The sequence below is a fragment of the Leucoraja erinacea genome, chromosome 19 (assembly GCF_028641065.1).
Source record: "Leucoraja erinacea ecotype New England chromosome 19, Leri_hhj_1, whole genome shotgun sequence".
Lineage (NCBI taxonomy): Eukaryota > Metazoa > Chordata > Chondrichthyes > Rajiformes > Rajidae > Leucoraja > Leucoraja erinaceus.
In genome coordinates, this window is record NC_073395.1 from 39,055,877 (window position 1) to 39,071,562 (window position 15,686).

Genomic DNA, 15,686 nt, shown 5'->3' on the forward strand with positions numbered 1-15,686 from the left:
AGGGGAAGTGTCACCTGTACGGTGAAATATATTTCATGTCAAGGAGATTTGCAGCTAGGTAGTGGAAGTCGAATATAGACACAACATGCTGGAGTAACTCAGCGGGACAGGCGGCATCTCTGGAGAGAAGGAATGGGTGACGTTTCGGATCGAGACCCTTCTTCATTCCGTCTCTCCAGAGATGCTGCCTGCCCCGCTGAGTTATTCCAGCATTTTGTGTCTATCCTACGTGAGAACCAGCATCTGCAGTTCCGCCCCACATCTGGAAGTGGAAGTTTGTTCACATGTTTACGGTGGAGATTGTGTGGTGAAGGATGTGGGCAAGGGCAAGTTGGGCCGAAGGGCCTGTTTCCGTGCTGTAGAACTCCATACATCTCGTGGGATTGTCAGTTGCATGAATGACTCCGTCAATAAAAAGGTCTTTACCTGAATCTTTGCTGCCCCCTTGGTTTTGTACCGGCTTGGGGGATAAAAGCGTGATGCCCCAAACCAGAATAGACATTATGGTATAAAGCGTTCCGCTCATAGGGTCAAACCTCCCCCAGTAGCGCGGATAAGACACCCGACCATTACCACCGAGTTCTCTGTGACTGGAGGCAAGGTGGTTTAATTTTTGCCAACGTCTCCACAACCACTGTCAAAGTCGACAGATGCAGTCTCCAAATACTTTGGTGTGTACCTGGACAGTAAACTGGACTGGTCCAGGAACACCGAGGCCCTGTACAAAAAGGGACAGAGCCGGCCGTACTCTTTGAGAAGGCCTCGCTCCTTCAATGTCCTGCTATAAGATGCGTTTTGAGATTCTTTCAACGTCTGCAGTAAGATGCTGCAGACATTCTACCAATCGGTGCTAGACATTTGGTAGACAGTGCCATCTTATTCGCTATCGTGTGCTGGGTCAATAGGGCGAAGGCCGCGGACACCAACAGGATCAACAATAGGTAGACAAAAACCCAGAAGGGTCTCGACCCGAAACGTCTCCTATTCCTTCTCTCCATAGATGCTGCCTCGCCCTCAGAGTTTCTCCAGCATTTTTTGTCTACCTCCAATTTTTCCAGCATCTGCAGTTCTTTCTTAAATAACAAACTCATCAGGAAAGTTGGCAGGTACACAAATTTGCTGGAGAAACTCAGCGGGTGCAACAGCATCTATGGAGCGAAGGAAATAGGCGACGTTTCGGGCCGAAACCCTTCTCAGATGGGGGGAAGGAAGGAAGGAAAAAGGGAGGACGAGGAGGGGCCGAGGGCGGGCGGATAGGTGCAGATGGACAGCTCTAAGGAAGGGGAGGAGACAGCAAGGGCTAGCAAATTGGGAGAATTCAATGTTAATGCCATTCGGACGCAAGGTCCCCAGGCGGAATATGAGGTGCTGTTCCTCCAATTTCCGCTGTTGCTCACTCTGGCAATGGAGGAGACCCAGGACAGAGAGGTCGGATTGGGAGGGGGAGTTGAAGTGCTGAGCCACCGGGAGGTCAGGTTGAGTTGGCCACGTCCTGGGGGCGGAGTTGGACTCACTGCAGATGGTCTTGGAGGGGAGGATGCTCCTCAAACTACAGAGCATCTTGGACAATACAGCTCACCCCCTCCATGACACACTGGTCAACCTGAGGAGTAAACGCAACAGGAGATCAATTTTCCCTGTGGCTAATAAACTGTACAACTCATCCCCTTTCTGTCAAGGGGTAGACTGACCCCACCCCCCCCCAATCTTTGCACATCCCCCAATCCTTTCCACTCTTCACTTTGATTTCATGTTTCATGTACCTTGTGATTTATGACTATTGGCAGACGAATTTCTCTCCTGGGATCAATAAAGTTCTATCGTATCGTCTCTGTAGCTCTGCCTTTGACAACATTATATGCAGACACGGACCGCCCCACAGAGCACGTTGTAACAACCTGTGGACTTAACCCCTCAACTGCCTCTGCGCTCTGAAGCCGCCTCTCCGATTAACAAGCCCGGGCGAGTCTTCGTTTCCTGCAGCTAAATATTGAGACAGCATCTTCTTGATCCATTCAGCCCCTACCCAGTCCCCGTCTCAGTTGTCCAGGCCGCAACGTGTTGGCTTGTCGCGGCAGATCCGATTGGAATAAATTGCATGCAGCCGCCGATTGTGCAGGGAGTCGCGGACTCTTGCCGGGCGAGCTGCGAGAATGGGGAGCTTAGTGTTGCCGGGACTGGCTGGCACTAGGCTGGAATACCATTGCACCGAGCACTGCAGGGCAAACCTGTCAGCATCCAAGATTCGTTGATTTCTGTGGCGATGGTGGGGCAAAGCTTCAGGGTCCAAAAGGGAAAATACCATGATTTCAAAAGTAAAATTCCTCGTCTTGTATCTTTGAAGTAGTTTCAGCATCGTTGAAGCTGTCTGTGTCGCTGAGTTACTCCAACTTTTTGTATCTATCTTACAAGGAGTCTAGGCAGGCTAATTAAAGTTGAATTGTTACCAGCAGCTGATGTGTTGATTTCTAGAGATACTGTGATTTGTTTTCCTTTGCAAATTATTTCCTGCTTTGATATCAACCCAATGTTTATATTCTTTAATTGTTCAATTTAACTTGGCATGATCGCCATAAGATTAAATATCGTCATTACACGGGATATTTAGATTTGCACAAGAACGTTTTAATTTTGACTTTTAGGAGCGAAGTTAGTTTCAAGGATTGAGTTTATAATTAATAATTTAGATGTGCTTTGTTACATACTGTGTTGAGCTTCATAATCAGATGATTGTGAATCAAGATCGGCATAACTACATAGTGCAGTATCTCAACCACCATCAGTTCGTCTTGTTTGCTGGATAATGCAAAGTTCAAAGTCCCACATCATGATACATTTTAGCAAGGCTGCACTTTCAGTTTGTGCTCCTCAGTATGTCAGCTTTATGTACTGTAATATTCCAGACGGCAGAATGAATAACAACTTACACACAGGTTGCCTGGATCACGAGAGAGATTTATTACCCAACATTCCCTGCTTATATTGAACACCAACTCATTAACATATACACGAATATGTATGAATACATTACATGTACCAAGCCAGCCTTTCCAGCAGATTGACTTTACTGCAAAATTCTAGGTGTCAGGAGTGAGTTCTCCCATGCTCAAGTGGATTAACATCAATCGTGTCAGTTTAAGTATAGCCTTTTCTGTGGTCAGTTAACTCATTGCAGAAAGAAATTAAATCTTTTGAGTTTTTGTTTTATACTATGGATGGTTCTTTCACCCAGTTAGAGAGATCAGAGTGGCTGCTTTGAAAACTCACAAACACAAAAGAAAGGATGGGTCAGCAGTTGCTATATTTTCAAAGTGCACAGTCTTCACTGTAAACTGACACAACAGTAAATCTCTGGTAATCCACTATCCAACTGTATGGAAATCCTGATATTTGTCATGTGGCTCATCAGCTGATGTTTTGTCATCTCATTTCCACCTCATTTGCATTTGGTTCCTACATCCTCATCTCACTCATTGGGGCCCCACTTCCTGAATCCTTTTAAACTTAATGTGTGGGAAGGAAGTGCAGATGCTGGTTTACCTGAAGAAAGGTCTGGAGTCTGAAGAAGAGTCCCGGCCCACAGCGTCATCCATTCCTTCTCTCCAGAGATGTCAGAGTTACTTAAGCATTCTGTGTCAATCTCCCCTATGGGGCAGTACCTGGTTCACTGGGAAAATGATCATGAAATTGTCTAACATCTAAACATAAATGTGAACTAAAAATACATTGGGATGGAGATGGAAATAACATTTAATAGTGCAGAGGATCCACCTATTCAGCACCAAAGTCCCAAAGTTTCCAGATCATTAGAGTTTTACTGCTTAAATTATTATCAGAGTTTGAGTTTAATGTTAATATTGGACAAAATAATGAAAGGAAAAAAAACAAAATACAGGCATTAACTTTTTCTTATTTATAACTTTGTAATAGTACCTCAGCCTACCAAAGCATACATTTGTGTGCAAACATTATACAACCAGAGTAATATAAGAATCCATCACATCAGTGCAGTGCACAAGTGTTTCAAGTGTTACAATATTGAGCATCAAAAAACCTGTAAGTCCACAGTATTGTATGTTAATACAAGAACACATTTCTTGACTCCAAAGTCACAACATAGTCTTATATCAGTGTGTATGTATTTTGATCTTGAATCATTGATATCCATAATGAAAAGTTAAAGTAGAACCCAATAATTTAACACAGTTCAGAACTTATTGATTCTCATTTTTCAATTAAAATCCTAATATTAATGATTGGGGATTCAATAGCAACTTATAACATGAATCTAGATAAACCCCTTAGCATCAGTCACATGGACAACATACTTTATGGTGAAGCAGCAAAAATAAAAGTGATAAACATTGGATTTAACCCATGAAAGATGATTTGAATGAAAGCTCAATTGAAAGGATGGATTTTGACACAGTTTGGAAAAATGTGATCATTTCATAAAATCAGCAAAATGAGACGGAGAGAGCAGTTTATAGAGTCAAATGAAGGTGACTGAATGTTCTGCCTCAAATGGTTTGGAAGTTGAGGATAGAATGGCTCGACCTGGAGGATCAAAGATGCTCAAGGAATTATAAAACCGGGAATCCTAAAATGGACGACTGGCCAATTTTTGTGCCTTCCCCCATAGTGATGAATGCTGTGGTGGATGTTTGTGTTACATTTTTATTATGTATTGTGTGTTCTTTATCATAGTACCGCTGCTGACAAATTAATTACTTTATGTGCAATTTGACGAATAAAACCTTATTGTATTGTACAGATGAAAGATTGGGGAATGATAGAAAGGCAAATAATGTTAAACTGAACGAATTAGGAGATTGGGAGCCAATGCAGCTCAGCAAGCACAATAATGATGGAATACATAGACAGTGGGAGACTGTTAGAAATATATTGGAAGATTTGCTGAAACTAGTCCATAATTTAGTTGATTAGATCCAAGAGGTCATATTGTGAAAATGCACTATGTAAATTGTTATTTTTGGTTGGATATCACTTTCATATTGTTACATATATCCTGTAATTGCTGCCAATTGTGAAGACATTGTTTACTCTTAATGCAATTTATTTGATTTTGCTTGCCATTGGTTTCTGATAACTGAAACTAACATACTGTAGTTTCAATTCTGAAAGTCCATCATTTCTTCAGAATTGTTTCTCCTTAAATCATAACTTTAACTTCAACTTTCCTGCATCAATGTGCCATATCTGTATGTAAATAGAATGCAGGTAGTTAAAGAAGGCATGGTGCCAACTCAAGATCACAAAAGTGAACATTTCATAAAATCAGAATTATTAGGTAGATTAGCTTTGCTTAAGGTAGACGCACAGGAGGCTAATTGCACCATACTGCCTGTAACAAATCCATCATCCCACCTTCATCACATTTCCTCTATCACAAGGATATCCTTTGTTAGAAGATGGACCCGATGTCTATTCAATATTTCAGATGAAGGATCTTGGATATGAAGGGAAAGGAGGGGTATGGATTATACAGGGAATGGAGAGATATCAGACAGTTAAATTGGCCTTGCCATCATGTTCAGCACAGACATTGTGGGCTGAAGGGCCTCTTTCTGTGCTGTACTATTTCTACATTCTATGGATTCAGCAGAACCCTACATGATTGAGGTAAACCAATTAACCATGTCTGGATGGGATGCATCCTTTTCTATTGATGGAGTTAAGGTTCCTGTCATAATCTTCCAATTCTCCCTAGATAATGGGGAGTTACTGGAGAACTGTAAAATGGCAAATGCAACACCCCTTGTTTCACAAAGCAGTTCTAGGACATCCCATGCAACTACAGGCAAGTCAAGTTAATCTTGGTTGAGGGGAAACCTTTGGAATGTTTTTGAGGTATATGGGCCAAACGCAGGCAGGTGGGACTAGTGTATCGGGGACTTGTTGACCAGCGTGAGCAAGTTGGGCCGAATATCTCTATCACTGTGACATAATAAGGGAAAATATTAATAACCATGTGAGCAATTTAGAGTGGATAAAAGAGAGCTTTGAATTTAATTAACTCAACTAAATATTTTGCTGGAAGCGATAAAGATAAATGAAGGGAATGCAGTGATTTGCTTGATAAAGTCCCACACAAAGGTTGGTTGGTAAAATTGAATTCCGTGGAACGAAAGGACCACTATCAACATGCTTGGAAATTAGCTTATAGGCTGAATGCAGGGTAGTGATTATTAAATGTTTTCTTTTCAGATTGGAGGATGATAGAGAATGTTGTTCCCTGCGCTGTGGTCATTGTATTTTAATGCTTATTAAATTCCTAGACATTGTTGTGCAATGTTATGTTTCTGAATTTGTGGGTGACACAAAGTGTGGCAATGTAGTAAATAGTGCGGAGGAGAACTAATAAAGCCATGGAGAGATTATCTGAATGGCGAGGTACACGGCACATGATATCTCTCAATACAGAGAAGGATAAATAAGGGGAGTCAAATAACTTAAGTGGTACAGTTTCGAATGTTGTGCAGGACACGCGTGTATAATAATCCATGAACGTAGACAGCAGGTAGAGAGAGTGTTTAGTAAAATATGTGGGATGCTAGTAGATAGGCAAAAAATGCTGGGGTAACTCAACAGGACAGGCAGCATCTCTGGACAGAAGGAATGGGTGACGTCTCGACCTGAAACGCCACCCATTCCTTCTCTCCAGAGATGCTGCCTGTCCCGCTGAGTTACTCCAGCATTTTGTGTCTATCATCAGTGTAAACCAGCATCTGCAGTTCCTCCCTACACAAGTGGGACGTGAGAATTCATTAGGAAAAGCTCAGTTACACAAAGGAGTGAAATGACACTGAACACTGCTGGGCGTCAGAAATCGTTTTCAATTTTGGTCAGAAGGTTAAGGAAGGATGTGAAGGTCCCTCAAAATGCAGATGTATCTACAGGAGTTAAAGGTATGAGCATTTCATGAAGAGGTCATGACATCTTCAGGGAGGGTAAATAAAGGAAAATTGTTCCTTTTAGCTACTAGTTCAAGAAGCAGGGGATATGCATTTAAAATGTTGGGCACATTGGGGTCAACCCCCTTAGAATAGCAAGGATCTGAAATTCAATTGATCAAGCTGGAAGAAATACGAGTGCCTTCAAAAAATAAATGAATAGGCCCTTGAGAGAGTGTTAAAGGGAGACAGAAGGGGAATGTGGTTGATTGGAATGCAATGCAAGGAGATGGTATAGACTTGATAGACCGAATGGCCTCATAGTGCCACATAATTCTTATGAATATTTGTCAAAATATTAATTATTGCATGGCAATATCTTGGTGCAAACTTTCTTAATCAACACCAGGATGCTTACTGACTTGTAATAAAAATAAATCAATTATATGTATGCCTATTTCTAAATGGACTTTGATGCAAAAATGTGTAGATACTTAAAAACTGTCAGATACTTTCTCAAAGTGCATTTGGAATGAAAAGTTTAAGCATAGGCAATGCTACTTATTTCATAAAGTCTGGAATCCTTTTGGGTTCAGATTGTTCGCTGTGAATGCCACCATTTGCTTTCTTCTTTATTTTTCAGAGATGCGGATATTGAATGCAGACAAGCATCGGCCCTTACTCTCGAACAGAGGAGAAACAAACATGTCCATAATACTTTTCCAGATGATCTTAATAGGGGGCAGAATCATCATGAAGGTCTTCACAATGGGCATCAGGAACCTGAAGTTAAAGTGTGGACTTAGTCACAAACATCACACAGATTCATAACAATAAGAGACAAAGGAAGGAAACCATTCCAGACATTGGACTTTATCTTTGGAACTGGTGCACTACATTGCTGATAACTACAATCTGAACTTTGTATCTACAGCTTCTCTTCGACCTACGACGGGGTTACGTTCCCATAAACCCATCGTAAAAGGCATGTCCCACCGTACAAGGTAATTCAACAGTTCTCCCGAGTTTCCCCTAATTCGAACTTGGAGATTTACGGTAATGGCCGCTCGTAGGTGCTCGGGGCTCTCGTGGACATTTTTCCAACATGTTGAAAAATCTTCACGAGTCTTCACGAGCTTACCGCATTTCCCGAGTACCTGCCGTTAGCGTTACTAGCCGCTAAGAGACGTCCCCAAGCTCCGACGTACACGCTACGTACATTCTACGTGCTTAGCACGAGTTCAATTTTTTTTTTTAACTCGGGAGAGCTCTTGAATTACCTCGTACAGTGGGACAGGCCCTTAAATCGAACATATCACGTTGAAAACGCATTTAATACGCTGCGATCACGGAATGCTGAGGCACTGGTTAGACCACATTGCGAGCAGTTTTGGGCTCCTTATCCGAGGAGGGATGTGCCAGCGTTGGAGAGGTCCAGAGGGGGTTTACAACAATGATGCTGGGGATGATTATATTAACGTACGATAAGCAGTTGTTGACTCTGGGCCTGTACTCGCTGGAATCTAGAAGGATGAAGGGATGGGGGGGGAACGCATTGAATTTTACCGAATAATGAAAAGCCTAAATAGAGTGGATGTGGACTGGATGTTTCTACTAGTGGGTGAGTCTAGGGCCAGAGGGCACAGCCTCAGAATCAAAGGACGTACCTATAGAAAGGAGATGCGTAGGAACTTCTTTAGCCAGAGCGTACTGAATAGATGCAATTAATTGCCACAGATGGCTGTGGAGGCCAAGTCTTTGGATATTTTTAAAGCAGAGATTGATACGTTCTTGATTAATAGTGGTGTCAAATGTTATGGAGAGAAAGCAGGAGAATGGGGTTGAGCGGAAAAGGTAGAGCAGCCATGATTTTATGGGCCAAAAGGCCTAATTCTACTCCGATGACTTATGAACTTATGTATGATTTGAAACTTTAACATGAAAAATCTAACGGCCCACAGTTCACTGCCCATTAAAATTGACACATTAATGGTATCATGGACTTATACAGCAGAGAAGCTGCACCTGTGGCCCAACTCATCCACGCTGACCAAGATGCTGATCAAACTGATGCTATGTTCCTGCATTAGGCCAATATCCCTTTAAAACCATCCTACATATCTGTACAAATGTTATTTAAATGTTATTTTATTTGCATCAACCAGATTAGTTGTTTGATCCACCACCTTCTGTATGAAAATGTTGCCCCTCAGATTTCCGTCAAATCTTTCCCCTTTCACCTTAAACCAATGACCTCTAGTTTTTGATTACCCAATCCTGGGAAACCAATCATGTACATACACCCTTTTTAGGCTCCTCGCAATTTTCTATACCTCTACAGGGCTCGAAATTAACGGTTGCCTGGGTGCCATTGACCACTCAAAGCGCCGCCGGGCAACCTAAACGGCGAGTCATTTTGCCCGGCTTGGTGACTTGGTTTATACCGAAGATAGACACAAAAAACTGGAGAAACTCCACGGGTCCGGCAGCATCTCTGGAGAAAAGGAACGTGACGTTTTGTGTCGGCGATGGTTGTGGGAAAGATGCTAAGTGCGGCGTGACGGAGGGTCGGAGCAAATGACGGGCCCCGTACAACTGCAGCGGCGCCTCCATCTCCTCCTCCTCCTCCCGCACCCCGCCCGGCCTGATAACGGCCGCTGCTGCAACTCCGCCAACGGCGCTTTCAAAACTAACCCTTGGAGGAGGGAGGTGTCGGTCAGTGGCGGAAGTAGAGTAGGGCGGGAGGGCTGAGGAGAGAGCGCGGTGATTGGAGGAGGGAGACGTGCCAAAACATTCTCGGCAAACGTGCGTCGCAGCCAGGATCGATCCCGGTCTCCGGCGCTGCAATCGCTGCCGAACCGCCACTGGACCATCCCCGTCCCCACGCCCACGGGTGGCCAGAGGCGTCGGGAGTCAGACGGGCGCGGTGCCCCCAGGCCCGCAGCTAGCGCAGAGAAGCAGCGCTGCTCAACTCTGCCTGTCCCTGTCTGGATTGAGACGGGGCAGTAGGCGAGACCAGAGATTATAGAGGAGCTCCTCTAGTATCTTTGGGCGAGACAGGCAGTTGAGCTGCATTTAGCGCTGGATTGAGCCTCCGAAGCCTCGTGTGTGTGAGTGTGCGCATGCGCGCGCGGCCGCCAAGATACTCTTTCCGCGGTCCCCTCCATATTTTGATTGCGATTTCCGTGCCTGACAGGTGTTGTCCGAGGAGCGCTGGCCTTCCTTCCCACTTCCTCTGCCCCTTCCTCTCCCTCTCTCACTTGTACGCCCCCCCCCACTCCCCTTATCCCCCCCCCCCTCCCCACCATCTATTCATCCTGTACTGATCACCCTATCCACCTCGCATTGATTCTCCTGCCACTCCCCATCCATCCTGCACTGCTCCCCCCATCCATCCTGCACAGATACCCCCATTCAACCCCACTGACATCCCCCGTGCTCTCCCCTCACAATTTTACCCACTCCAACCAACACGCACTAATTCCCCTGCCTCAATCCATCCAATCCGCACCGATTGCCTTCTCAAATCCACCCACCGCCATCTATCCATCCTGCACTGATACATACACCCCCGCCCCAACCCTATTGTGCTGGAAATGTCTTCAGAGCTAACATTGACTATGTTTGATAACGGAATGCAATCAAATATATGTTTTAATTCCCAATGTTAATATTTGTTTTAATCCATAAAGATGGATTAATTAAATTGTGAACACGTGAAACATTAAAACCGCAGTGTTCGATTGTCACTGACACATTATTACAGAATTCATTTTAACGGCAAATCAATGCTCTATATATGGTGTATCAGTACTGTAGTTATTTAATGAGCAACATTCACAACTATACGTTGGATTTATCCAGGTTTTACTTCTACAGTCAGTCATATACATCACAAATTTGGTCAGGAGATATTTCAGTTGAAATTTTAACATTAATTCTGGTGGGAATGATGGAAAAGGCATTGATCAACAATTTTTTTTTAAATTGTTGCATACAAATTGTGTATCTTCATTGCCACATACATCTAATCTGAATGTCTGGTAATGTGGCGTCTTGACACCTTTAAATATATTACCTAAAGAACATTTGCTGCAGTTATATCCTTTGGCCATCTCTTGCTAGTTAGTGTAATGTTTAACCTGTCAGATGGGTATAGTCAGTTTTAACAGCTATTACCATAAAATGCCTTTAGAAAAATCCTTGCAACCTGTATATTTTGTTGTGGATAAATTATGTGGGAAGCGAGAGTGTTTCTGTACCAATAGCAATAACGACCCATGCTATGGCCATGTCATGATAATGTTCGGTCCTTCACAGAAAACATGCTTGCATCAATCTGTGGTGTGCATGGTTAAGCATATATGCTATCAAGGTCCAGGATTTATTGAGACAGGTTGATCATACGCTGAATAATCCAACCACATTTTTGTTTGGGAGTGGAAAGAAATAATAAAAGTTGCATTAATTGCAATGTGTAAAAAGAGTTGAGATACCGTATTATAATTTTGCTGCATGTCATTGTGGTATATATCATGTCTTGATTGGTGAATATGTTTAGTTTGTGACTTTATTTGAAGCAGAAATAATATGTGAATGCTTCATTGAGTATAATTCCGACTGGTAACTACGCACTTCGTCCGAGCACATTATTGCACGCGTCAAGCAAGCCATCTTAAATGACCACCTAAACTATCATTTGGCAACCTAAAAAGCTGCCAAGGTTGCCCGGCTGGCAACAGGGGGAAAAAAGTTAAGTGAGAGCCCTGCTCTATATCTTCATCCCTTAGCATCCTGCGCTCCAAGGAATAAAGTCATCGTCTGTCCAACCTCTCCCTGTAGCACAGAGCCTCAAGTCCTGTCAACAACCTTGTAAATCTTCTCTACAAGATCCCCAGCTTAATAGCATCTTTCCTATAGTTGGCTGACCAAAACGGAACTTCAAATGTGTAAAATCTATAACTCTTTCAGTAAGTTGCAGCAAGGACAAAGAATGAATATGGGAGTAAGGGGGTAGGTTGCTCAGCCCAAGTCCCTGTTTCATCACTCAATAAGATCATCTTTTATCTCAATATCAACTTCCTGCATGAATCTCATTCATCTTAATATCTAAAAATCTAATCAACGCGACTTAGATATACTGAAAAAAACTGAGCTGCCACAACCCTCTTTGGTCCAGACCCCAAACTCCCAATATTCATTTACTATTCAATTTATTGAATAATATTTAATATTCAAATAAATTACTCCAGCATTTTGTGTTACCCATTCCTTCGCTCTAGAGATGCTGCCTGACCCGCTGAGTTACTCCAGCATTTTGTGACAATCTTCAAATTAAACCAGCATCTGCACATCTTTCCTACACTCCCAATATTCATGATCATTTGGGTGAGGAAAATAATGTTCACTTTTGTTCTGTCCTTCTCAACGTCACACTCTCCATAACCTAATGGAAACGGTATACTTCCCCCCAAACTATGCTTTGAGCTTTAGGATGTTGCTTCTAATTGCAGAGACTATTAAACCTGTGGCAGAAAAAGCTTGTATTTAACAGCATGTCTTTTTAATCAGGTGATTTAAATTCCTGCAATGCCAATGATCACTTCAGCCCAAAAAAGGAATGTTAAACTGCAGACCTTCTTATGAACAGTGAAAAAGTTGATAGTAGAGATTTAAAAATTAAAAATAAGCACACAGATAGTTTTGATACAATATGTGGTTCCACAACACAAATTGTATATATCACGGGGGATAAATTTGGGAACACTATTTGCATAACAATGGCTGAATTGGTCATTATATAACTTGCATTGACAAGCAGAAAATATATAACCTATATTGACAAGCAGAAAAAAAGCTGTCTTGAATGTTTTCAGTGTAGGGGGAGAAAACTGTTTCTATCTAACCTCCACACAATGATCAGACACTATGTTATCTCAAGAACACAGCTGCTGTGACCAACATCAACTTGAAAAAGCAATTGCCTGTCGATTCTTATTGGAATGATACGATTAAACAATGTACTATGCAGCCTTTAGTATTTTTAGCTTACAGTAACACAATTAAACTTATTGCTATTGAAATGGCCTTTAATTTTGTAAATCCTGTGGGAAAAATAAATTATCTATTGTGTCTGAAATTTTCTAACCTTTAACCCCTTTCTCCCCATTGACACAATGGTCATTATTAAGCATGTTTCTACAATTCAACTTTTCTTAGCAACACGACTATCAAGTTATAGCAGAACTACCTACATTAAAAAATTAACAAGAAACTTGCAGATGTTGGAAATCTAAAATAAACCATAAAATACTGAAAATTACCCAGCAGGTCAGGCTGCATCTGCGGGGAAAGACATGGGTGAAAAGTTAACTGTCTCTATTCCCACAGATGCAGTTTTTGGCCCAAAACATTAACTCTTTTTCTCTTCACACACAGTTTGGCTTGATTGTATTTATGTATATTATTTGAACTGATTGGATCGCATGCATACCGTGGGCGGCTAAATGGTAGTTTTGAGCTGAATTATGATGGCAAATGTTCAAGAGGACAGGGATATCAGAGGGTGTTTCACACCAACAAATGTCAGAGTCTGGTTTACTTTAGTTTAGTTTGGAGCTATAGCATTGAAAAAAAGCCATCTTCGATCACCTGTTCTAATGTTATCCCACTTTCTCACCCACTCCCTGCACACGGGGAAAATTTGTAGAAGTCAATTAACCCACACACCTGCACGTCTTTGGGATGTAGGAGGAAACCCACTTGGTGTCAGGGGGACGGTGCAAACTCCACACAGACAGCACCCACTGAACCAGGGTCTCTGGCACTGTGAGGCAACAGCTCCATCCGAGTGTAGCACTTGTTCAGAGCTTTGTCAACCCAGATGGCTGCCTTCATTGTGCGGTTGCTGGATTCACATCACTCCCAGTACTCGATTACTCGATCCTATCAATTTCACTGAACATGTATCCTCAGATGGGGCACTAGAGGTTCAAACACAGCAAGCTGATTTAGAAGCTCTTCAACATTTACTCCGAGGGGGGATTTTGATTTGCACTTGCAATCCATTCTCCTTAGATGGGCACAGATTAGGGAAATGGGTGTGGAAATGGCATTGATGTAGGAAACTCAAGGCCAATGTTTTCTGTCCTAACAAAGCGTCTAATTGAACATTTAGTTTGTGTTGGCAACCTGGAGGCTTTTTGTTTGAGCAGGAAAGGATGTTAAAAATTTTCACTATCTGATTTTTCTCGGAGATTAACCAAGTATCGCCTTGCCCTGCATGCAATGTATGGTAGTCGTGGTTGCAAGGCAGGGAAAGCAAAAACACAGAGACTGCCAACTCGAGATTGGGAACAGCCAGGAGCTTACCAAATGTGGACGTAAGATGTGACGGCAAAGAGAATGCCAATGATGAAGGCCAGCGGGATGGCCAGGAAGAGAGTGAGGACTTTGTACAGCAGGAATTTGCCGACTTCAAACGAGGCGTGGCTGCAAATCCAGATGCCGTCGAAACTTTGCGTGCCAACAGGTTCAGCGATCACATCCTCGAAGGAAACCTATGGCGAGAGAGAGAGCGAACACAAACAGACAGGCACATCAGGGCTTTCACACACATGTGTCACTAGACCCGTCCACCTCCCCGGCAGCCCGGGATACATACACACACCCGCCTTGTCACTGCTTCACTCACCTTGTTGTAGGTTTCACGCCAGTGACATGTACACGGCTCACCCTGCACTGCCGTCCATTGACACTGCTGCCGACCCACACTGACACTGGCCACTTAGTTTAGTTTAGAGATACAGCGCGGAAACTGGCCCTTCGGCCCACCGGGTCCGTACCGACCAGCGATCCGTGCACATTAACACTACCCTACACTCATTTACACCAAGCCAATTCATCTACAAACCTGTACGCCTCTGGAGTGTGGGAGAAACCGAAGATCTCGGAGAAAACCCACGCAGATCACAAAGAGAATGTTTAAAGTATGTACACACAGAGTGGCCGTGGTCAGGATTGAACCCGGGTCTCTGGCGCTGTGAGGCAGCAACTCCGGCCACCATGCAACGCTAGATTGGGAACACTGCGAGCCGGCGGGGACCCCCCGTGCTGTCTCACCTTGATGTGAGTGTTGAGTCCGCCGGGGTCTCTCCTGTGCTGCTCTCTCTGCTCCGGCTCCTCCTCTCCCCCGCCGGGCAACAACTTGGCGGATCTCAGAAGATCCCCAGTTTCATACTGGACTCCGCGTTCTCCTGGTCCCGCTTCCTTCCCCATGTTTCTTTCTCTCAACCCGCCCACGATATTCCCTTCAGTTGCTCACGCACTTGCACCCTGCAGCCCGTCCCCGGCCGATTCACCGCAGCCACGCCCGCCTGCCCGCCCGGGCTCAGTCGCTACTGAGATGAAGCCAGCCCAGCGCCACAGCCTGTCTGCATGCAGTCAGTCACACACCCAGGCAAGCAGCCCGACCAACACATGCACACGCATACTCACATACACAGCCACACACATGCACACGCATACTCGCATACACAGGTACACACATACACGGCCACACAGGTACACACATGCACACACATACACAGCCACACACATGCACACACATACACAGCCACACAGGTACACACATGCACACACATACACAGCCACACAGGTACACACATGCACACACATACACAGCCACACAGGTACACACATACACACACAGCCACACAGGTACACACATGCACACACATACACAGCCACACACATGCACACACATACACAGCC

General features: G+C 43.7%; 1 protein-coding gene across 1 annotated transcript; it reads right to left on the reverse strand.

Moving 5' to 3' along the window:
- Window positions 1-2,934: 2,934 nt before the first annotated feature.
- On the reverse strand, window positions 2,935-15,447 carry cav2 (caveolin 2). Its single transcript, XM_055650868.1, has 3 exons — window positions 15,036-15,447; window positions 14,286-14,473; window positions 2,935-7,697 (listed from the first exon to the last, which is right to left on the reverse strand). The coding sequence occupies exons 1-3, from the start codon at window positions 15,189-15,191 to the stop codon at window positions 7,547-7,549; spliced, it is 495 nt and encodes a 164-aa protein (XP_055506843.1). The 5' UTR covers window positions 15,192-15,447; the 3' UTR covers window positions 2,935-7,546.
- Window positions 15,448-15,686: the final 239 nt, after the last annotated feature.